Genomic DNA, 22,935 nt, shown 5'->3' with positions numbered 1-22,935 from the left:
TGAGATGTTTTAAAATCTCCACCTCTGTGAGATCGTGGTTTAAAAAGGTTGTACTTGTAGATGCTTTCAATGATTTCAGTGTTTAGTTCTGCTCGATTAAATAGTCAAAGAAACTTATACTTTCCAAAGAAATCTTTTCATTGAATGTAATACTCAGCGAGACAATTCCATGCTGAATACTTGGCATAGCTGGACAAGTAGATAAAAAGTGGATTCCACTGTTTGCAATCCAAACATATAAAGGGTGTTAGTGAGCCATATCATCCTTGCGCACACATCTCCGCCTCAAAACCATCGTCTTGTCTTTCCTGCACCGGTTCCTGTGCCCAAACTTTTCCCACAGTCACACAGGAGGAGATCAGTCCCCTCATTTATCTGCTCTGTGTTCTTTGGCAGAGCTGAGGGAAGTGACCGAGAAGATGGCGAGGACCTCCAGACCTGTGGCTCAAAGCAAACAAGAAGCTTCATATTTGTAGAGCTTCGGCGTGATAACACGAGCTGATGGAGACACAGCGACAGAGTCTGGTGGAACCAGAGACAGGAAGTCCACCCACTCCTGGGTTCAAAACGGGTCTGCAGTCTGTTATCAGTAGATACTGCTGGGTGAAGCATCAACGCAGGACGAAAACAACAGGAATGTAGGCCTTTGGCACTCAACGACTCCATGTGCTGTTTGTTCTTTTGGTTTACTGACTTCAGGGTAACTTGTCATTTATGATGCATTTAAAAAATGAACTCAAGTGAATACAAACTGCATGGTTTTATAAAAAAAAATGTCTAGGTACTTTTCATGTGACATTGTTTTCTGTGTGAATACAACCCCCACCAATTTTGTACTTGCAAATATAACCCTCCCCAACGCACACACACACATGCACACACAGACACACATACACACACTCAGAGGCTGGTTGGGACTCTCCTCCCTGGACAGGAGGAACTCCCTTTGGAAAAATCCGACCTGTGCCAACACCGCCGGCTGTTTTCAACACTGTTCCACTCAGGACTAAACAGGCATTTACACGCTGAGGCTATTTATAGCGCTGCCATTGCAGGCGCAGAGGAAGTGCATGCACATGCAACCATTAAAATGATCCAAGCTTTAATTTTGTTGCTCAGCTTTGTTTACAGAAGTGAGAAAACGGCTCCAGGTAATTCTGAAAAAGAGACGGGAAAACCCAACTGCTCTGCAGCCACAGATGTTCCCTCGGACTTTCTCAGTCTGAAGCAGTGGCTCCTCTCTTCATCTCAGGCAACGTAAAAAAAAAGGGACGTCTCCTCCACCCACATTTTAACGGTGGTATTATTTTGATGATTTATCGACTAATATTTTCCATTGGCTCGCTCGCTGATGTTCCACTTTGAAAAAAAAAAAGTGATAAACAGAGAAAAAAAAAGGTAAAACGCTAGCCGTGTGGTTTCATGTTGTTATGCTGCTGGAAATGTGCAAACTGTAGAAACAGGATGTGGCCGACTATTGCGCCACAAGGCAACATCAACTTTCTATTTATAGATGCTTAATGATGTAGGCCTTGTCACTATTAAGCTGCACTGCCTTCTGGGAAATTTTGAAATTTAAGAGAAGTTGAATAGTTAGAAAACAAACTCCAACTGGGGTGAGTGGAAGACTGAGATTGAGTCCAGCGTTTCCCATTCTGCTCCAACATCAGCTGGTCCAGCTCTCCAATTTGTTGTTACATCTTTTGAATAAAACCGGTGTATTTTCGAGTCTGCCTCATCTTCCATGAGGAGACTAGATAACCACAAATATGCGGGAAAAGGCAAAAGCAGTCAGACAAGCAGGGGAACATTTTGTTCTGAGTGGAATTTGGCTGCAAAAGCGTCATCCCCCTGCAGGGAGTGGATAAGCAGAGGTATTTTACAAGCTCAGATCACAGTAGGTGTAATTTTCCACAAATATTTCCCACCAATCTTTATATTGGAGAAAAAACATGTTAACCAATGAAATAAAGCGCTTTTGCATCTCTCTCACTCTTGAAACTAGCTTTTTTTGTTTTTTATTTTTTGCCTGGGTTAATAATAATGGAAAGCTTTAACTGGGAGGATCCCCTCTCATGAATAAACAAAAACAGTGGAAAAACCAGGCTCCCTATATTCCCCTGCTGAAAAAGCAAGTGTTAAATGGCCTTAAATGGAGTGACATCTTTTATTATCCGCACTGCCAGAACAATCAGTAACTACAGCCTCGACCTGTCAGGACTTCTGTGGAAGGCTGGAGCTGCTGGGAGGTCTATTTTAACCAGGTGTGAGCGTGACACAGAACCACAACTGTGATGCTGGATGAACCCAACAGCTCCATGGACGCTTCAGCACCTTTGTGAGACCCCGCTGGTGCTTCTTGGCCTAGAATGTGTGCCTATGCTGAACCTCAGTCCCCACTGGGCGTTACAGCCGGCTGCATGTTGACCCCGCTGGAATAACCTGTCCGTACTGCATCACGGGTGTGATGGAAGCTACTGAACACACAGACTTTGGACTACAGAAGAGTTGGTGTCTTCTGAGAGTTTGCTGCTTTTAGCAAGTGTGAAAGCTCATCCAACAAGTGAACTCTGAGGATGAGGGTCCTGACTTTTACATGCAAATGAGGTTTCACGACGGTGTGAGTGCACACTGGATTAAAAAGTGGAAGTAAACCAATGGGCAGAATCCGGTGCATTTTGAGCTTCAATCATTAACCTGAAGAGGAGATCCTAATAAAGTAGTGAGGAGGTGGAGATGTTCAGGATTTTACATCAGTTAAATGACTCATTTGTTGTGTGGTTCTTCCTTTTTTTCCTTCCTTGTATAAATAAAGAGCAGTTGGAGCTGTGGGAGTTTTTTTTTTTTTTATCGAGAGAGTTTTCCTCCAGCTTTAACCCTTGTTTTCAAAAAAAGAGCTTATTTGTGACGTGGAAAATATGCTGGATGGGCCAAAGTCTCCCTGCTCTGCTCCATTCTGATCATCCACTGCAGACAAACAGATCCATGAACGTCTTTGTTTTCCTGGTCTGAGCTGGAATCTGGATCAGAACCGTACAGATGGATGGATAGCTTCCATAAACTAACAGTAGTGCTGCACCACTAATGTTAGCTTGGGGGTGTGAGGTGCTGTAAGCTAGCGGGAGAGGACGTAAAAAGATAGCTCAGGTATGGGTGATGGGAAGGGCAGCGTATTTGCTCTGCAACCAAAACTCTCTTCCACAACTCAGAGGTGACTTCCTCATAAACTTCTATTTAAACCTTTTAGCTCCACTCCTTTGCAAACATCCTTCAGTTGCACAAAAAACCTTTAAAAGATCTTTCATTATATTTTATTTTGCGTTTAAGACAATTGTTGGTAACCTTGCAGGAGAATCAAAATACATTTAGGGTAGAGTCCTCCCTCTTAAATCACTGCTTATTTCTTCAACCCAATTCTTGGGTTATTTTTGTTAGGAGTTATTCTTGGGTCGCTTTTTGGGTTATGGTTGTTTCATTTGAACCGGATTTATGTTTTGTTTTGTTTTTTTCCTGAGTTACTGTTGGAATTGTGTTAGAAACAACCCATTGGGTTATAATTCCCTATGGCGTGTTTTGCATATCAATATAGACCATCGTATCAAAGAGCTTTCAAATATACAACGTCCCGATAAAAAAGCCAGAGGTTTCTGTTGTGCAGAACTCAAACAGGGGCGGTCCAGCTTCATTTAGTCACTCTCAAAGCTCTGAGAGAACCTGACCTGCACTGGGGATTTAGTTAGCATTGTTAGAGACGAGTGCTGTGCTTCGGGATTCGATAACAGCTTCCACAGAGAACAGAGGATGCACTGTGGTCTGGAGAGATGCAAAGCCTTAAGACCCCAGAGCATTCAGCACCGCGGAGGTTCTGGCAGCTGAAACTCGATCCGCTGCCCTCAAACCGGGCTTGACTGGCAGAGACGCGGCAGAGTGGCTCCACCTCGCCCCGCCTTCCCTCAGCTGACTATCCAAATCGCGACCTCTGAACTCCAATTTGTTCCAGCAACTTCCTCACAGAAACTTCTGCTCCCCCTAGCAGTCTCTTGATACTCAGCACCATCCTGGACTCCTCTTACTTTCACAACACACAGCTGTCTGAAGGTCAAAGGCAAACACTTCCTATGCTTACTCCAACATTCTGCACTACAACACCAGCTTTGTGAGAACCACGAGGCTGCTTCCTTCCATTGTAGCAGCCAAACTCTCAGCATCACGTGAGGAAGTTTGTCGGAAACGCACAAGTTCTTTAATGTAAACACAAAAACCTGTGCAGCAGCATAAAAAGCTGTGAGGCAGACCTGCAGTTAAACCTCATTTGAAGCTGTGCTTTTATGTGAAATTGATTTGGTGTGGAAGCCAAACCAAAGCTCAAACTTGCTGGAGAGAGAAAATTGAATTTCCTGCTACATATTACTTTTGTTTCCCCACTATATCAAATCTTCTCTCAGCCTCAGCAGAAACACTTAATGGGCAGCGCGCTGCCTCCCACACACGGCAGCAGCGGCTCAGACAGCATCACTTTTCTTGTGCTCATAACCAGCAGCGCCCCAAACCGGGTCGGGGTCGAAGGTCAGAACACACACATGCGCAACACGGCGAAGTGGGGATGGAGTGAGAGGAAGTCAAGGAGTGAAACGGAGATCCTTTTTTGCTCTCAACGCATCAGACAAAGTGTTTCGCTCGCTCGCACGCCGGTGTGAGAGAGTGCTTTATAAATTCCTCCGAGCCTCACAGGTTGACAGCTTCTCCATCCATAGCAGGCATCCCTTTGGGCCTAATGGTGTGAGGATATTTGCAGACGGTATACTTCATCGGCCCTAGGAAGGCTGATACGTGAAGCAGCAGACTTTCTCCCGTGCACACACTCAGGCTGATGTGGAGGCTGCAGAGTTTTCAGAGTTTATCACCAAAGAGGACCTTTTTACTGAAGTCCAGGGGTCCTCAGATCCAGGCCTCCTGCTGCTTTTCCAGAACCCCTACCTTGTCTGCTGCTGATTACCTGGGTCAGGTGTGTTTAGCCAAAAAGGAGCTTGGCAGGTTGGTCGTAAAACATGTAGCACACCGGCCCTTGAGGCCTGGATTTGGGGCCCCATGCCTTTGTCACATCTGCCCTTACATGTGGATATGGGCTGTCTGTGGGTGAAAAATGGGCAAATCTGTACAAGGCACGCAGGTGGCTGACAGGAAACATCAAGATGGCCCGTAGGACGTCCACACAAACTAAGCTCTGAATTTCAAATGTCCTCATTTCTAACAGTCAAGTTGTTCGCACGGACCTATCAGTTGAACAACTATAAGTTGCAAAGTGTGCTGGCTTTGGGGGTAGAAAACCTGAAAGTCCATAGGAAATGGCCGCGTCTCACCTACTGCCCCCTGGTGTACCCTTACGTGTTGCTTACGTGTTCAGTATGGCCTCTCGCTTCCAGCATGCCCTTGCTTAAACATTTTCGCCCTATGGGCTTTCCAAGTGGTCCACTGTCTTGATATTTTGTGGGGGCCGCCTTTTGCCCCGTACTTTTTTGCCCGTGTTTCACCTGCAGACAGCCCTCATGCACCATAAGGGCAGTTGGAATGCTTTAGAATCAATAAAATGAACAAGTGCCGGGCCAGCTTTGGGTCTGGACTAACAGATTGCTTTGTTTTTTGTTCCAGCTCCACTGATGTCATGCACATTGCTGCAAAGAAATAGGTTAGGAAGGGAGTCAAACCTGTCACTGTCCAGGTTTTCAGTCAATGCGTTTGGTGCTGGGGGGGTGCAGTCCTGCAAGAAGGACAAGCTCCCCCCGCCTGATCGGACTCTCTGACCTCCCAGACAGACAGTGTTGGCGTAACGGATTACAAAGTAACATTTTGATTACTTTTGTCAGTAGCAGAGGAACGTAACGAATTACAGTTCAAGTTTCAGTGAATATTTTACATTACTGGACTATAGAAACCCTCGTTAGGCTGACATTTTTTCGTTGAAAACAAAACAAAACGGAGGTTAAAAAAACAAAAACAGAGTTAGTTGAGCACACGCACACACATGCATGTGCAGATTTGGGGATCGGTTAAAGTCCAGATATGCCTTCATTGCTGCCGTCACATTGCTTTTCCGTGTCTCTGGCCAATATGATTTAGCGCTCCGCAGGGGGAGGGGGGTGGTTTGGTAGACTCAAAGCAGTGCCACAGAGAGAGAAAGAGAGAGAGAGAGAGAGAGAGAGAGCGAAGATGGACATGGAGGCATGAAATAGTCCTTCGTCTTTTCAAGCCAGTTTCTTAATTTCAGATTTGATAGACAGATGAATAAAGGTGTTTCAGTGTTTTTTCTGCATCTCACTTTGTGCAGTGGCATAGACCACATGTCCAACATCTGTTGGGGTCATTTTGCACACAGTTGTATTTACTGAGGCCTGGTTTTGTCCCGAACCAGGTTCATCCTTTGAACGAGGTCATTCTTTTAAAAATTAGGTTTAATGAAAGACAAGAGGATAGAGTTAGTGCTGTTTTCCCTTCACCTTTCCTCCAGTAAAGTACAGTAAGGAGTAGTGAATTACTTTTTTAATAGATAATGAGTAAAGTATTTTAATTACTATTTTGATCCAGTACCTACGTAAAGTAATTCATTACTTTCTAGAAGTAATTTACCCAACACTGCTGACAGATGAGTGTCTTTATCCAAACCAATCACAGGAGCTTCCCCACATGCCCCACCCAGATGCAGTCATGAGAACTAATCTATTGGAAAAGGCGGCAGAACAAAGAAACAGTCATTTCCCAAATTAGAAACCCAAAGTTTTTTACTCGCCCCTCCACTGACGAGCTGATTTTGGCCAAAGCTGCATCTTTGATCTGCACTGGTGTGCTTGCTTTGCCTCTCCCTATCTCAACGCTTTCACTTCCCTCTCCTCCACCCCCCTCCCGCCCTCATTTCCTCCCGGGCCCAGGAGGCCGAGGGTGTGTGCGCTTGAGGTCGGCCTCCAGGGAGGATGAGTAGGAGGTGTTTACATGGAGCTGATCTCCAGCGCCCTGAGCAGAGACTCCTCTGGGTTTACTGTGCCGTCATTGCAGGAGGCATTATAAACAATTTTTTTTAAAAGAAATTAATCAACACAACTTCAAAAAATAAGGGATCTAAAACCCTTTCGAGAGCAGAAAAACAACAAAACTGGAAGTTTTTGGTTCAAAAATACAAAAACGCCACAACTCTTTAGATGGCGAGACGCCGTTCCTTTAAACATTTCTGACTACATTTATTACATGCATGCATGTAGTTGCAATACTAAGAATAGTGCCACACAACTCAACAATGAAAGATTTGGTCAAAGCTAATCACAGAAGTCAGGCGCTTCTGAGAGCATGGATGGGGACTTGAGGCTTTGGGAAATCAAAAGCTCTGTTTCCTGCAACTAGTGAAGCGTGGAGCAAACAATAAGGTCTCAAAACGCAGCAAACTGAGCAAAAGCCCCACATCTTAGCGATTAAAATATGAAAGGAGAAAGATTCAATCTCTTTCCACGGCTCATTAGCAGTGGCTTTATGGTAAAATAACTCAGTCAGCTGATAATCTTGAAGTGAATGATTTGGAACTAGAAACGCATGTTTTCCCGCAGAGACCAATGCAGCTGGATTTCTTTTGAAAGTGGCATTAAGTGAAAAAATATGAGCAGACTGAAGCAATCATTTTTCAGTAGACTGCAGAGCTGGAAGTGAGAATTTGGCTGCATGTGCAGCAAACACAATTTACAGCCACCTTTTTTAATATGCATCCTTAAATCACCTGTTTGCTTTTATTTATACAGTAAAAAATGATGAACTCTGTGTCCAAGAAGCTTTACCTCAGTGTGTGCTTTATTGTTGGCCATTCATCACAGATTCTCATCCCTGAGAGGCTCTTTCTGAGTCGAACTGAAGTGTGTTTGTCTGTGGAAATGCATGTTCAGGACTTTTTTTGTGGAAGGGAATCCCCAGCAACAAATAAAGAAAACAACATATTTCCGAGTTTGGTTTTTAACTCCCTTCAACTGTTCTCATGGAAAAATGTAAAGTTTTTGCCTGCTTCATTTCAAAGTAACAGAAAAGGCGCTGAATAGTGTAGCAGAGGTAACTAAATCTCACAGAAGCCCCTGCTGCGTACAAGAACGTGGCCTCTTTTCTTTTCAACAGCCCTGCAGCTCTCAAGCGATCCCACTCTGTGCTGAAGCTGCGAGTAATCAGCTTAACACTCTGTGTGCTGACCCTGAGAGCTGCTCCACAGCTTTAAATCACAGTGCCTGCAGGGACTCAGAGGCACAGAGGAGGAGGTCTCCTCAGGGCACATCATGGACCTATTCATCTGCAGAGGAAAGTGCAGGGAGGCGGCGCTCGCCAAACTTTCACTTCTTCTGCTCTCCACTTGCTTTGATTTCTGCAGGCTGCAGAGTTCCAGACTGAAAGGTGGAGGCAGAGCTCCTTCAGGTCCACAAGACGAGATAAGGAACGTTCTTCCCCCTAAAATCATAGAGGTACTGGTGTGTGCATCCCTGTTCACCAGCATTTGTACAGAAGGTAGAGCTGACCTTTGAATTAGCTGGACACTGGCTGCTGGACCAAATTCAAACTGATTCAGAAGTTTCTGACATTTCAGAATATTGAAAAACAGGATTTGAGTTGCCTGATCTATATTTAGTATTTCATTTGAAATATTAGATATCACAGACAAAATGTTCGAACCTAAAAATAAGATATTTGAAATGTTGTTTTATTTGACAAGAAACTGTTTAATTACCGGTAAGCCGTTCAGCAGTTATTCCCATCATCTTTTCATCTTATGTAAAAGTGTGTCCAGTTATCTGCTAATCAGGGGCGGAGCTACAGGGGGTCATGGAGGGGCAGCTGCCCCCCCCAGCAGAAAGCTTTGTCCCACACTTGTTCCCCCAACCCTTAAGAAATCATCAAACTTCTTTAAGCATTGCAAAAATAACAAAAGCAACATTTTAAAATAAAATAAATACAATTATGATAATTCCACGAATAGAAATGCATATATCACAAATATGCTCCTATTAAAAAAACTTGTATTCATCTAATCGTGATTCACAACGGATTGAATACTCAGAAATGCAATCTGAAGCTGAGTTGTCTTTATATATGCTTTCCATCATCAGAAAAATGCCTCATGTGCATGTTAAAAACACCATTTTCACAGGAGTGGGCCTTAACAGGGACATTTACACCTAAAACCTCTAAATTATAATGTATTTTATGTGGTAAATGGGCCTAAACCTCTTCCTGATATCACAAAACAATGGTTTCTGCTTTTGATTTTATTAAGATCAAAGCATGCTGCTACTTCTTCTGAAAACTTACTAAATATTTCTAAAGTAAAAGCTGATAACATTTGTCCCTTCTTCACTCTTCAATAAAAAATAAGAAATACCAAACATATAGTGATTGTTTTAGATCCGTGGGAGCGTGTACATTTTTCAATGTTTAGTTCTGAAAGTTCCCACAAAAGAGAAGGAAAGAAAAAAGCTGACGGTGGAAGGATTTCCCTGTTTGTTAGCATGTTGTTTTGGGTGAAATAGAGCTCAGCAGAGGCCAATCAGACAGCCATGGGACCAATTTCGGTTTATAACTACCATGGGCCACATATCACCAGTAGGAGCTCACAGTTCAGTGGTAATGTCCGTTCCCACCCCTGAAGTAAACCTGCTCCCTGCTGCAAGCCGAGTCTCTGAGCTGCGAATGGCCACCATTGGGAGAGGAAGAAAATGTGATCTTTAAGTTTGCCCGTGTTTTTCTTTCTTTGACTTTTTAGTGTTTTGGCCCTAACAGCTTCAGTGGAGAAAAAGGCACGCAGTGTCCGCGTGTTTGCGTTGAAACCAGGGCTAGCATGAGAAACTGCCAGGGAAAATCACCAAGATTGTGTGCAACTTTCTTCCACCTCAGATTTTCCTCTCTTTTCCGAGTCTGTCTGGGTCTCTGTCTCCTTTATTTCTACGGCTGACCTGCTTCTCCTCATGCTTGCTGCATATTCCTGGATGTGAGGAAAATGTGACAAACTCTTGACCCAAAAGCCTATAAGCCATAAAATAGGTCTGTGTTGTGCCTCTGTGCAATTTCAACCCACCGGATGCATCGCCAGGTGCTTTTTGTGCCTCTATTTGGATATGTAGGAAGTCTATGGTAATTATCACGTTTGCTATAAGTTTGTTCCTGCACAACTTTAAGATCAACTCAAATAAAAATGCTGTTTTTAACATGTTTTAACAGATTTTCTGATGATGGAGGATATCTAAAACGGACATTCTGCTTAAAACTGCATTTCTGAGTATTTCTTTATTCACATTATTGTGAATCAGGAGCAGATGAAAAAAGGTTGTTGGAAAAAGCTGGTATGTGTTAAGAATGGAGTGAAGCTCCCTGCTTCGCTACAATCAGACAGATCCGCTTGCGACAAACAGATCCATGTGCGTCTTCATTTTCCTGTTCTGAGCTGGAAACTGGATCTAAATGTACGGCTAGATAGCTACGATATCGGTCGCCTTTTTGTTGCACCGCAAATGTCAGGTTTGGGGGTGTGAGGGGCTGTAAGATAATTGGAGTGGGACTTTAAAGGATGTGTTTGAGAAAGTTACAAGTAAAACAGTAGAAGCTTGCATTTGAATTATTTTCCTGCAGCATTTATCCCTGGTCACATTCCACCTAGACTAGATTTTTGCTCGATTGCCGCCTTCCGACTCACTATTTCCTTCTCGTTTTCCTCATAAAGCGAGAAAGCCCGTTTTATCCACTGTTCTCCAACTCAATGGCGTTCCCCACCAACCTGGACCGGGGGTCTTTGTTGACATCCGTCGCTACGGATTACTATTTCACTGAGGTAACCAATGTCAGATGTGGAGCTGCTATTAGGAGGTCTGGGATGGAGACCCACTCCTGTTTACTGATGCCACAGGTATTTATATCCTATAAAAACGGTTGCTCGGAGCAAGGAGCTCGCCATCGTTGTTATGATCGACAGGAGGATCCCCCGTTTGAACACCACACCAAGGTCAGTGTGTAGCTGCTGTCCAGAAGTCGATCTTTTCATCTTAAACTTTTTCTCTTTTGGCAAAATACCTGGATATGTTGGGATTTTGGCCACAAAATGGACTGCAGAACTTTTCCATGTGCTCTTATTTCCAAGCGCTTGGAGGAAATATCCAGGATCGAGACAAATTTATGAACAGCGGTAAAGCGTTTGTGGAGTTATCTCTATTGAGGAATATTGCTTCAAGCAACTTTTGGAATATTTCTTTAGTCAGGAAGCAACTAGTGGCATAAAAAAATTAAGAAGCCTTTTTCAAAGCTGCCTTTTCCTTTAGATAACCAGATCCAAAAAGAAAACAAAGACAGTCAGCTGTGCTGACATGTGTTGCGTCTCTTTAATGAGTGTCTGCTGTGAGGTGGAAGCTCCGTGATCACAGATATACTCTGGAAGATTCCAGCCCGGCCACAGAGCTCGTCTGAGGCCAGAGCCTCTGATCCATGTGGCTCGGAGGCTTCTCAACGCGTGTTTCCTGAACCTCAGAATGTGAGCCACACAAACCGAGCCTCTAAACGGCTGTGTCAGGAGAAACGAGGAGAAAAACATTACGTATGACCATCTGAATTAATACAGCTTTAATGAAAAAAGGGATCAATCCAGAGAATCTTGTGGCTTTCATGATGGATAATTCCTCGGAGCATCCACAAGTTGGCTTAATAGTGCAGAAATAGGCAATTCAAGAGGTTTTGTTGCCTACGTTCTGCCGTTAGGCACCACGTAACACCTTTAAAATCAAAAGTATGACTGTGTGTGAACTCCAGACACAAAAGATCTCAATTTGTTTAGATAATCTCACTGCAGGCTTTCAGCAGACGCATTCTTTTACAGTGACTGTGGATATTATGACGGAGCGACTGAAACCAGACCAGATCCTCCGGCTCAGCTGCCAGGGTTTTGGTCGCACCGACACACACACGCACATTAAGCCATCCTGCTGCTCTCAGAAACGACTACATTCTCATCTTGGATCGTTTATCAAAACCGATACCATTCTCGATGGCTGTACCAGGCCTTCCATTAGCACAAATACAGTGGCCCCATCATATGTAGCCACTTAAATACAATTATTTGCTAAACTGCAAGTCATTTTGGGCAATAGTGTCAACAACTGAATGTGCTTCATACTAGGATCCAAAAACTATGATCAGAACCAGAAAGTGGAACGCTCTTGTGGTATTCGGCCAGAGGGACAAAGATAGAAAACATCAAGGAGGAAAAAAGAAACAAGAAAGGAAACAGCAAAGTTCTTGTGTCTCACACAGGAACTTCAACAGACTTCCTGGGTCTAGTAATGTTCAGATTATTGATGATGCTCAATGGAAAATGTATTGATGTGGGTTTAATTTAGCATCAACATTATTGACATCTTCCTTTAAAGACCCACCACGATGAAAATAGTGTTTTTGGTGATTTTCACATTCTCTTGTGGCATTTTTCCCATGATGGAGGACATATTTATAATAAAAAATTAGATTTAAACTGCATTTCTTGTTTAACTCAAATTATGGAGAATCAGGAGTAGACAAAAAGAATGCTATTGGAAAAAGCTTGTTGGTGTGTGGTTGGGTCACAAGCCCCCTGCTCTGCTCCATTCTGATGCATCCACCTGCAGACAAATGGATCCATGAACGTCTTTGTTCTCCTCTTCCCAGCTGGCATCTGGATCTAAACTGGACAGATGGATGGATCTGATATTGCTCATCAATTTTGTTGCACCGCTAATGTTTGCTTGGGGTTGTGACGGGCTGTAAGCTAGCAGGAGAGAGTGTAAACAAAGGGATGCTGGGATACCAGGGTGGGCTTTACTCCATGCCAACTGTCCCTCCCACAACTCTGATGAACTCCTGTCGCCCTGCAGAAACTATGTCCTAGAAAACGACACCGATTTCTTGAATTGGGTTGTAGTTTGAGTTAGCCGGCCGTGGTGCAGCGGTAGGGCGGTCGACCTCCAATCGGAATATTGCAGGTTCGATTCCCCCTTTACCTGTCAAAGTGTCCTTGGGCAAGACAATGAACCCCACCTTGCCTCTGGTGGAAGGTTGGCGCCAGTGTTCAGCAGCACCAGTGTGTGTGAATGTGTGTGTGACTGGCAGTGTGACTGTAAAGCACTTTGGGCCTTTGAAGAAGGTAAAAAAACACTATGTAAGTATACGCCATTCTATAAATGACAAAATCAAAATTAAAAATATCACCAAAAGATGATTGTTATGACTGCTACAAAAACCTTTAAAACTGTTTTTCATGGAATGACTAAAGTTTTAGGGAACTGTACTTCCTCAAAGATTACCTAATGTAAATCCAATTTCAAGCTGATCTCCATGGATCTCAGCTCTTACTACAGTGCTCAGCACTTCCAAATGTTTAGTGGAGTCTTTAGTGTTAGATAATGAGCAATAAGAGCCTAAGCTGCTCAATTCACACAATAGAACTAATGGTTTTTAATAGTAATGAAGCAAAAAATGCGGTCTATTGTTGATCACGGAGGTGTAGTTGTTTACCCATAGCTTAAATGATCAACGACTCAGGAGTGCACTCTTCTAAAATGTTCTCCCCCCCCCCATGGCTACACACATTTTCAAGAAGTTTTCAACTTTTAACTTACACCCCGTGATGAGACAGGCTGCCAGGAAAACAAGATTCCTAATATGAGAAGGCAGCAACAACAACAGTAAAATCTCCACATCCTGTCTGGAGCCATAAATAATAAAAAAGCCATCACGCTTTTTCTTGTACCTGTCAATATCCCTGCATGCAGAATTAGGTCTATGTTCTAGGCATTGCACTTAACCTCTCTATCTGAACGCTATTAGCTGGACGATGACCTGCTCCCTAAGGCCGGAGGTGCAGAGGTGGAGCGTTGTGAAAGCAAACGCCGTCCCTTCTGTTTGGAACTGACTCTCCAAACGAATCCAGGCACACACACGCTCCGCTGTCGAAAGATTCAGGGGCTAGCCCGGCTTTAGTGGGTCCCATTAGACACTTCAAGCTCCACTTTAATGAACACCCTTCCCCCCAAATATCCTCTCAGTCCGCTGCCCTCCCCTTCAATCCAGCCTTGCGGCACACTCCAATGTTAGCGACTCAGCATGTTTTCAGCATGGTGCGGACGCGCTCTCAATCATCATTAGGGGTTTTGCGGAGTCCTGGGGTCTGGGCAGCATGCCAGAATGTGTAAAAGTTTCCATGAGGAATGCCTTAAGTTGCCTTCAGGAGTACGGTATCTGCACCAGGATCCTCGGGAAGAATACACTGCTTTTTTGTTGGGTTTTATTCTCATGGGATAGTAGGAAAGAGGAAATTAACATCGATTTATTTAAAAAAAAGTTCTATGAAGCTTTGTATTTTGCTGGGTGCAAGGTGAACAGAGACCAATCGGTAGGAAGACGACCCTTAAACAAAACCCAATCAGAAAGAACATATTGAGAGTCAAATTTCGGCAAATACTCTCACTGACACTGACACCTTTCTGCTTCTGGGGAATGCAGCCAGGAGAAATCTGGATGTCCAATTAGCACCAGCTCCTTCACTGTCTGCTGAATTCAACTGCATTTCACCAACTGCTGCTGCAGCAGCTAATTGGCATCCATCTCAACCGATTAGCAGAGCCCACCTCCACGTATGCCTTAAATCCCCTCACTCCACCCATGCTCATTTGTCTTAATGTCTTTGTCCTGACCCAGTTTTGTTATAAAGCATTCCTTTCCCCTAAAATCTACGACTGAATAAAGGTGAGGTCCAGCAGAGATTCTTCTCGTCTTGATCTACTTATTTTAGTTTTTCAGGAACTAAGTTCCTTTGATCCCTTTGGTTTAGGTGCATCCGAAGAAGTGTACAGTACGCTTAATCAAACAACACACAAACACGTGGGGATCCGCACATTAAATCACAAACAAACTAAAAATAACAGTTTGCTCGGCCTTCATTTCTGAGATGCTTCTGTTTACCAGCATCCCTGCACCCCTTTGTAAGCTGTGGTAACGTGTGGTAAAAGTGGAATTCCGTCTCTAGTGGTTTACAACTTTGAACATGTTTAAATGTTTTCCTTCTCTGAGTCATTTGAACTTGCTGCAGTTGATGCTTTGTGCAAACTGACGAGGTTTATCTGAGCACTGGAAAAGTAGTAACTATTTGAAAGCAGGAGCTTTACTGGTGAAGCCACTATCATTAAATAAAACGGCTGAAATTCACAGAAGCTGCTTTCACACAGCTAGACTAAACCCACCAGCTAGATTTACTCCAACATTAAAATCTCACTCAGATCATCTTATGGTCTATCCGCTCTCAGTGGTCTTTCAATTACGATTCTGCCATTTTTAGCCAAAATCCAGAAACCTGTTTCATTTTCTAGGACATAAGTTTCTACAGAGGAACAGCCTCCACCCATTTCCCATCATTCATCTGTTTACACACTTTCCCACTAGCTTACAGCCCTTCAAAATCCCCAGCTAACATTACCAGTGCAACAAAAAGGCCTAGCAATGTTTAAGCTATCGAGCCAAATTTCAGCTCAGACGAGGAACACGAAGACATACTCTACATGGATCTATTCGACAAACAAATGGATGCATCAGAATGGAGCTGAGCAGGGAGCTTGTGGCTCCCTGTTGTATCTTCAATATTAACCTTAATTTTCTTGATATATGTCCCTCCATCATGAGAAATATTAAAAATGTTAAAAACACCATTTTCATCAGAGTGGGTGATGTTCAACAGTAGAATTTACACGGTGCAGATATGCATAACCCTTGTGCTATCTTAGATGACCCCCCCCTTACACTGACGTGTTCTCCCTACCATGACAAAGGTGGATAAAGGTGGAAAGATTTCATGTAATCCATGGACACCAGTGAAGATCACAAATCATTGAAGAAAAAAGGTTCAGAGCACTGTCTAGTGGGTCTAGATGACCCAACTCCCAATGGTAAAGTGCCTAGGATAGCACAAGGGTTAAGGTCATTTGGCACGTTGTAATCAGTCATGTTCTTTGTAACAAACCAGTGTTTTTAGGTAACATGGTTTTGAGCTCCATCATGAGCTGATTATGACTGTGATTCCAGCGAGGCGTAGTCTTTTAGCAGCGGGTGCCTCATCCTTTTCTGCTTTTATTCCCTGAAGCATACTGTTTTGAGGCTTTGCCTGCTGTTAGTTGTAGGCCTGTGACAGGTGTGGTCCAACGTGACGCTAAATAGAAAAAGCTATAAGTGATAAATTAATCTGTTTCTGTAGATGCCAGATCACCTCATGTATTTGGTTCTACCACAGCAAAGCATTTACTATGGATACTGTAAATGGATTTCTTGGGCGTTTACTCCTCAGAGTCCCTTCATACCCACTCTGCTACTTGTGGTACAGTATCTTACCGTTGATAAGTCCAGAGATTTTTCAGGGTCTCTGTAAAACCTGGGCTTTGCCTGAGAGACACATTTCCTCTGGTTGATGAGGGTTGGGGGCCTCAGTGTTTGAGTGTGGGAGTTGAACCACTCTTGGGGAAGATAAAGTGTGCTTCTGCAGACTCCAAATCACTGGCCCTCAACTACGGAGGAGGAGAGCAATCCTAAGCGGCTGGCGTTAAATCATTGCTGCTGTGGTGAGGTCATCCCATCGCCTACCTTTGCTAATGGAGCGCTCACTTGCTAGCGTAAAGCGGTAATGTGTGTCAACGTGGAGCGGGCGCCCTGTGAGCTGCCTTCCGATCTTATTTATTTTAGCTTAAGGCTCATTTGAGGGGTTTGGGATAGGGGCTGAGGCTGTTAGTGGCAAATGCCTTTGCAGTATGGTGTTACCACCACACACTTACCGGGAGTCCGGCAGCTCACCACAGAGGCATGCACAGACGTTAGGTGATGCAAAACGGCAGCACACTGAGGTTTTCAAGTGGCTGCGTCTGTGTCCTCGCTCAATCAATACACATGCCTGTGCCTCTATAATGCAGCTATAATCTTGGGCTGAGTACATTTGGCCAGCAGACTAAAAGATGGTCAAAGTGACATTCTATAGTTAAGACGAAACTAAATACAGCGTTTCCTCATTTATTGCGGGGGCTACATTCTAAAAAAAAGTCGCAATAGGTGAAAAAGTACAATTATAGATAATTTAAGGCTAAAAAAGCCCTCACTACACTACCCTTTTCTCAGACATGAATGAACATTTTTAAAGTTTTGCCTTTTGTTTAAGATCTTAAAGCTCAAAGAAATGTTGTTCACCTTTCATCATATTCCTTCAGGGGTCGGCACAGCAAATCAGCGTTCACTAATTGGCACAGGGGCTTTTGCAGAGACTTTGATGACGGATGCCCTTCTGACACAACCCTGTATTTTATCCAGGCTGGGGACCGGCACAGGGAGACTCAGACTTGGGCCTTCTTGATGCGACATGGTTAGGTAGTAGCACAAAGGGCCTTGCCCAAGAACCCACACTGGACAAGGCTCATTGCGCCCCCTGGGAATTGAACCCTGGTTTCTCATGTCCTGGACTTAGCTATCTTAGCCAACAAGCCGCTTCAAAGTTTGGAGAAAATGGTAGTCCAATACTGTAGGATGAAAACAAAGAGCTGCTCGCAATAAAAAAGATTCATGCAATTCTGGCAAACTGAACGCATTCTGAAAAGAAGACACCGCTCAACAGCCAATCAGGATGCAGAAAACATTGCAGCCTTAAAAAAAAAAAAGAAAGGAAAATTTTAATAAAAAGAATCCGTCACACAGCAAGACCACAAAAGATGAACTGCTATATAGCGAGGAAACACTGTACTACTTTATCCCGGCCTTGTTTTTTGTTGAATTTGTTTCCGTGGCATTAACTATGCAAAACACAAAGTAAAAACTCAATTGGCAGTTTGACAAACACTTATTATATTATAATAATAATAATAAGAAATAAAGAAAAAAATAAAATAAGTAAAAGTCAGGACGGAGAACAAAATATTTGAAAATTACCACAAAAATCTGATTGTCTCCGTACAGATTGTTGGTGAAGTGTGAGCTAACGGGGCTTATCAAGACGGACAGAAATGCTGACAACAGATCAATTACACAGTTTCACAGCAAAACTCCCCCGGTCCCCTCATGCCTATCACCACTGTAGTCCCAGAGCTGCTGAGTGAAGAGCAAGTAAAGCCGACTAATGCTAGAGACCTACTGCATGCACAAAGGTATATACATACACACCACTTCAGCTTGCTCTACAAAATGTGCAATTGAGGATTTCATCATGCAGGGGTTTACCTTTCCCAACCCTGATAGGATACAGACATTTTTTTCTAGTTTCGAAATTGGCATAATGCCAGTGATATGATCTACAAATGTATATCATAACAAGTGAGGCCTCTGCTAACGCAGATAACAGGTTGCTGACCTAAGAGACATAATGTGAGATGGACACATGAGGCAATAAACCAGACCATGTGGTCCCTTGGGTGGGACTGGTTTCATTGCCAGAGGGAGATCAGTGACCTGCAGACTCCCCTGATGACGACAGCCGTGAGGTGTCGACTCTGTGGGGACAACACAGGAAAACAAAGCCCCTGCTTTCTGCCTCTCTGCATCCCTCCTAGAATATAGGGGAGAACCGTTCGCTCCAGGAAACCTCGACCCATTGTTTTGCTTCCTTCATTAGTGGTTGTGTCAACAGTTTGGCTCTCTGCGCGTGTGCCACTGTTTTTGTTCTGCTGCACCCCAGGTGACCTTGGCACTCTGATGTTTTGACAGATTGTTTCAAACTCCCATCAAGGCAATTTACCATTTTGAAGCGAAGCAGACGCTTGGACAACAAAAGCTTGGCAGATTGCTAGAATAAAAAGAAAATACATTTGCAGGGACTAAAATAAAACAACTGCAAATCTGCGGCAAGAGTTGTATCGGGGTGGAGCAGGAAGTAGCTCACAGTGATGGAAAACAGAGAAGCAAAAGGTGCAAAAGAAAGTACGGTGCTGCGTAAACAGTGATGATGAAAAGTTTGAACCTAATTCAGAACTTTTATTTTTAATCAGAAAGGTTAAAGAGTATTAATAACTCACCATCATCTAGGTACATCTGGTCCAGTTCCTGAGGTTCTTGCTTGACGGTGATGGCAGCTGATATGGGACTGGCATCCTCAGGAAGCAGACTGGCGGGGCTCCCTCCACATTGGGTTGCACTGGCTGCTGCTTGTGTGGGACTGGGGCTGTAGGCCTGAGCAAATGGACTCTCTGCAGCTCCACTTGGCGTGGAAGGGTGGGACACTGGGGAGGATGAGGAGCTGCTGTTGGCATAGATAGGATGATAACTATGGGCTCCAGGGCTGTTGAGGTGAATGGGGCTGCCCTGAGAATCAAGCATCCCTAAAGAGGGGTTGGGGTCCAGTGGCGTTGGGTGGGAAAGGTTTGGGCAGACGGGAGTCTCCGGAACAGGGAGCACAATGGGGGCTGGTGGGGCTCCATTGGTGGGACTGCTTGAGGGACATTTGCTGTACGCTACAGGGGACAGGTCATGGAGGGTAGGACTGGAGCTGGCAGATGACGGTGTTATGGCAGCATGACTAGGCAGACAAGGAAGGTAGCCAGCCACCAGGCAGGCGTCGGGATCGGCCACCGGCATGATTGAATTGAGTCTGGGCTGGCTATAGTAGTGCTTTGAATGCATGGAGAGCCCAACAGACCCCAGAGAATCATAGTCATCGTGGGGTTCTGTCTTTATTATCGGCACTGGAAAGGAAAAAAAAAGCAAAAAGAAGGTGGAGATATCAAGAAATGTGCAAGAATCCACTTGGCTCAGTGAGTTCTCAACCAAAAGCTGACTTATGGCCACCATACCCTTCATAATCCAAATAAACAACAACCAGTGGATATGGGCCCAGGATCAACTTGGCTAAGTTCTCTAACAGAGAAACCCTCACACATCTCCCCTGCCACCCATCTTTACCACACCAAGAAAAAAGCTGAAGAATGGGGGATAGAAAAATGGATGAGTCATCAGTGTGGAAAGCCACAGCTGGCTCTAATAATGAATAGGACCTATTTTCTTTGGACTGCCCCTCAGTTCTGATATCCAATAAAAGTACTTTAAAGCAATGAACTGCTGCTGTTGATGCTGCCTTTTGAGAAGCAAAGAAACCCTAAAGTTTCTTCCGCAGTTGAGAAGTAATTGTTTCTCTGAGGACTGAAAGATAATGGCGGAGTGAACAAAAAGGAGCTGATTTGATTTTGATTAGACTCCTTGAGTTAGAAGTTGCGATGCTGAGACTGTGGTTTTGGGAGCCTGAGACCTCAACTAATGCAGGAGAGTGCTGTGACCTCTCGGCTTGATCATCCTGCTTCCCCTCTTCAAGTTTCTAATCTGGTTCAGCCTGTCTGCTTTGCTTCCTGATCAGTTTTGACAGACAGATATCATATGCTTACACTAAAATGTCAATAAAGGGTTTCTATTAATTCAGCATCTCAGAGTAGAACCATTGCAAACAGACATATAGGCGGCACTGAGAGATGTAAAGAGATCCATATTAACAAGCTCTGCTGAGTTATTATAAAAGTACATATGCACAGATTGTGCCAGCTCAAAACTAATAGGCCGGTGTTAAGATACCCTAAAGCATAACAAAGTCTTCTGAGTCACAATGGACACACTGTTTCTATTTCCACACACTGTTAAAACGTGTTAATGGGTGTGGTGAGTACTTGATGCCAGCCATTAAAAGTTTCTGGCTTTCCTTGCTCCAAGTGACATTTACTTATGCAGTTGCCTGACTGAATCAAATGTCTGTTCAAACGGTTTGACTTTATGCACAACTTCTGGCTGATAGCAGGAGCTGAAGTTGCAAATAAAGTGTCACATGAAAGACAGGCAGTTTTTTTCACTTGCAATGTTTTTTTCTAGTTGGATAAGAAGACATTTGTCGTGGCTGTGGCCTCCAGGGCGCAAAGCTGCGGTGCAGCCATAACGCCGCAGGGAGAACATTTACGTCAAGCCTGTCTGCTGAAGGAGCCCGGGGGGCTTAGCATGAGGGGAACCGTCGTAAGGTGAATCACATGATGCACAGACCCAGTCTCTGAAGTATAAGGAATAACAGCGAGGTCACAACGCAATCACTGCATCCTCCTTCTGCTGTTTCTTCTGTCTAATGCATGCAGACAAGATTGCCAAGGACAGAGAAGCCGTGTTAGAATTGCCATGCTAAAGTTGAACACTGTACCGTATTTGCTACACTATAGGGTGGACTGAAGTATAAGAGAGACAAAAAAGCCAGAGATAAGTCTGTCAGTCGGTTTTTCATTACTCTGTTTGAAGTAGGTTTTAGAACTTATTTGTAACATGCTACATGTTAGCCGCATCACAAAACCAGTAACTCCCAACCGTGTTAATAGCATGTGAAAAAACAGACTGAAACCACTAAAACACGTTACTGTGACTACGCTAACTCCCAACCTTGTTATTAGCCTGTTAAAAATAGGCCAACACCGATACAAGTTAGCCACATTAGCATATTCACAGTAACACCCAATGAGCTGTATTGCTGGAGACGCAACGCTAGCCTGTCGCTGGACATGTCAGTAAACAATGAGACACGGCTTAGCAGATACTGTTAAATGACCAGAAATGTATTTTTTTAAAATATAGGGCACTTTATTTTGCCGTCCAAAACGTCATGATGTTTTTCTTATTTGCATCAAGACGTTAATATTATTGTTTTATTTTTTCTCTCCTTGGACTAATGCGGAACAGCAAGTCATCAAACTGGGTCACAGAGAAACAGAAGGGCAGGTAAAAACACAATCATTTAGATGCACCTCCTGTAGTATAGAAGGTCACGATGGCCGTAAGAAAAAAGAAGACTGAATGATTTCATGAATCTAGACACGATGACGTGATTGATGCTTGTCCAGAGATCTTTGAAGTAAATAAATTATCTCTTAACATCATCCGTATCTTCTGTGCATGATGTAAGGGTTAATGGCCGACGAAGTGTCCATTATCACTTTTTAACGCACGCATTGGAAGCCTGAACCGTCCTCCGTGAGAGAAGTGCGTTAAAAAGTGATAATGCACACTTCGAAGGCCAATAACCTGCTTACACCATTAATAAGAAATACATATTAACCAGTTTTTAGTCCCTAATTCATGTTTGTTTTTTTTATGTTGATAGATTTTTCCAGGAAAAAAGGACTTTTGTTATGTGGTGTGGCAGCTTGTCATGGTAACGTGACAAGGTGCCACACCACTGCTGCAGTCAAGATTCGGTGATATAAAGCTATATATCTAGGCTGATCGTCCCGATGGGTTGAATAAAGCATCAGTTCAGAGAGAAAGTTCACCTCTTACCGCTTGTTTTTGTCCAGATGATGAAGCTAAAGGTTGTTTTAAAGAAGCCGGCGCAGCGAAACAGAAGATTTGAGATAGGTGACCGGAACTTCTTTTTGGAGCGTGCGGTTATCACTTTTTAAAGCACACCCAGCAGCCAATCAGAAGTATTCACCTGGACCATGGTATAAAAACAAGATATACAGTCAAATTCTTCATGTATGGTGAGGCTAAAAACTTCCGACAGTAGCTTCTCCACACACAACGGGAGTGTCTAGTTAATGAACACATTTCTGGACAAGCACTGCGCAAAAAATATGACGAACGTTAGAAGTCGTAAATTTGACGCATGAATCGGATTCCTTATGAACGCAGCATTACGCTTGGCGAATTTCTTCATAAATGTTAGACTTTTCTCTTAACCCTTGTGCTTTCTTGTGGGGTCAAAATGACCCCACCCTTACATTGACGTGTTCTCCCTACCATGACAAAGGTGGATAAAGGTGGAGAGGATTTCATGTAATCCATGGACACCAGTGAAGATCACAAATAATTGAAGAAAAAAGGTTCAGAGCACTGTCTAGTGGGGTCCAGATGACCCCACTCCCAATGTTAAAGGGC

General features: G+C 43.7%; 1 protein-coding gene across 1 annotated transcript in view; it reads right to left on the bottom strand.

Annotated features, from left to right (window-relative positions):
• nfatc1 (nuclear factor of activated T cells 1) overlaps positions 1-22,935 on the bottom strand; it is a 64,910-nt gene that overhangs the window by 4,036 nt on the left and 37,939 nt on the right. The window contains exon 9 of the mRNA XM_004086655.4: positions 19,059-19,724. Within this exon, the coding sequence (XP_004086703.1) occupies positions 19,059-19,724 (666 nt within the window). The remainder of the gene's footprint in view (positions 1-19,058; positions 19,725-22,935) is intronic.

Source organism: Oryzias latipes, chromosome 16 (genome assembly GCF_002234675.1).
Source record: "Oryzias latipes chromosome 16, ASM223467v1".
NCBI lineage: Eukaryota > Metazoa > Chordata > Actinopteri > Beloniformes > Adrianichthyidae > Oryzias > Oryzias latipes.
Note: the sequence above shows the minus strand (reverse complement) of the source record. Positions and strands in the feature narration are given on the sequence as shown.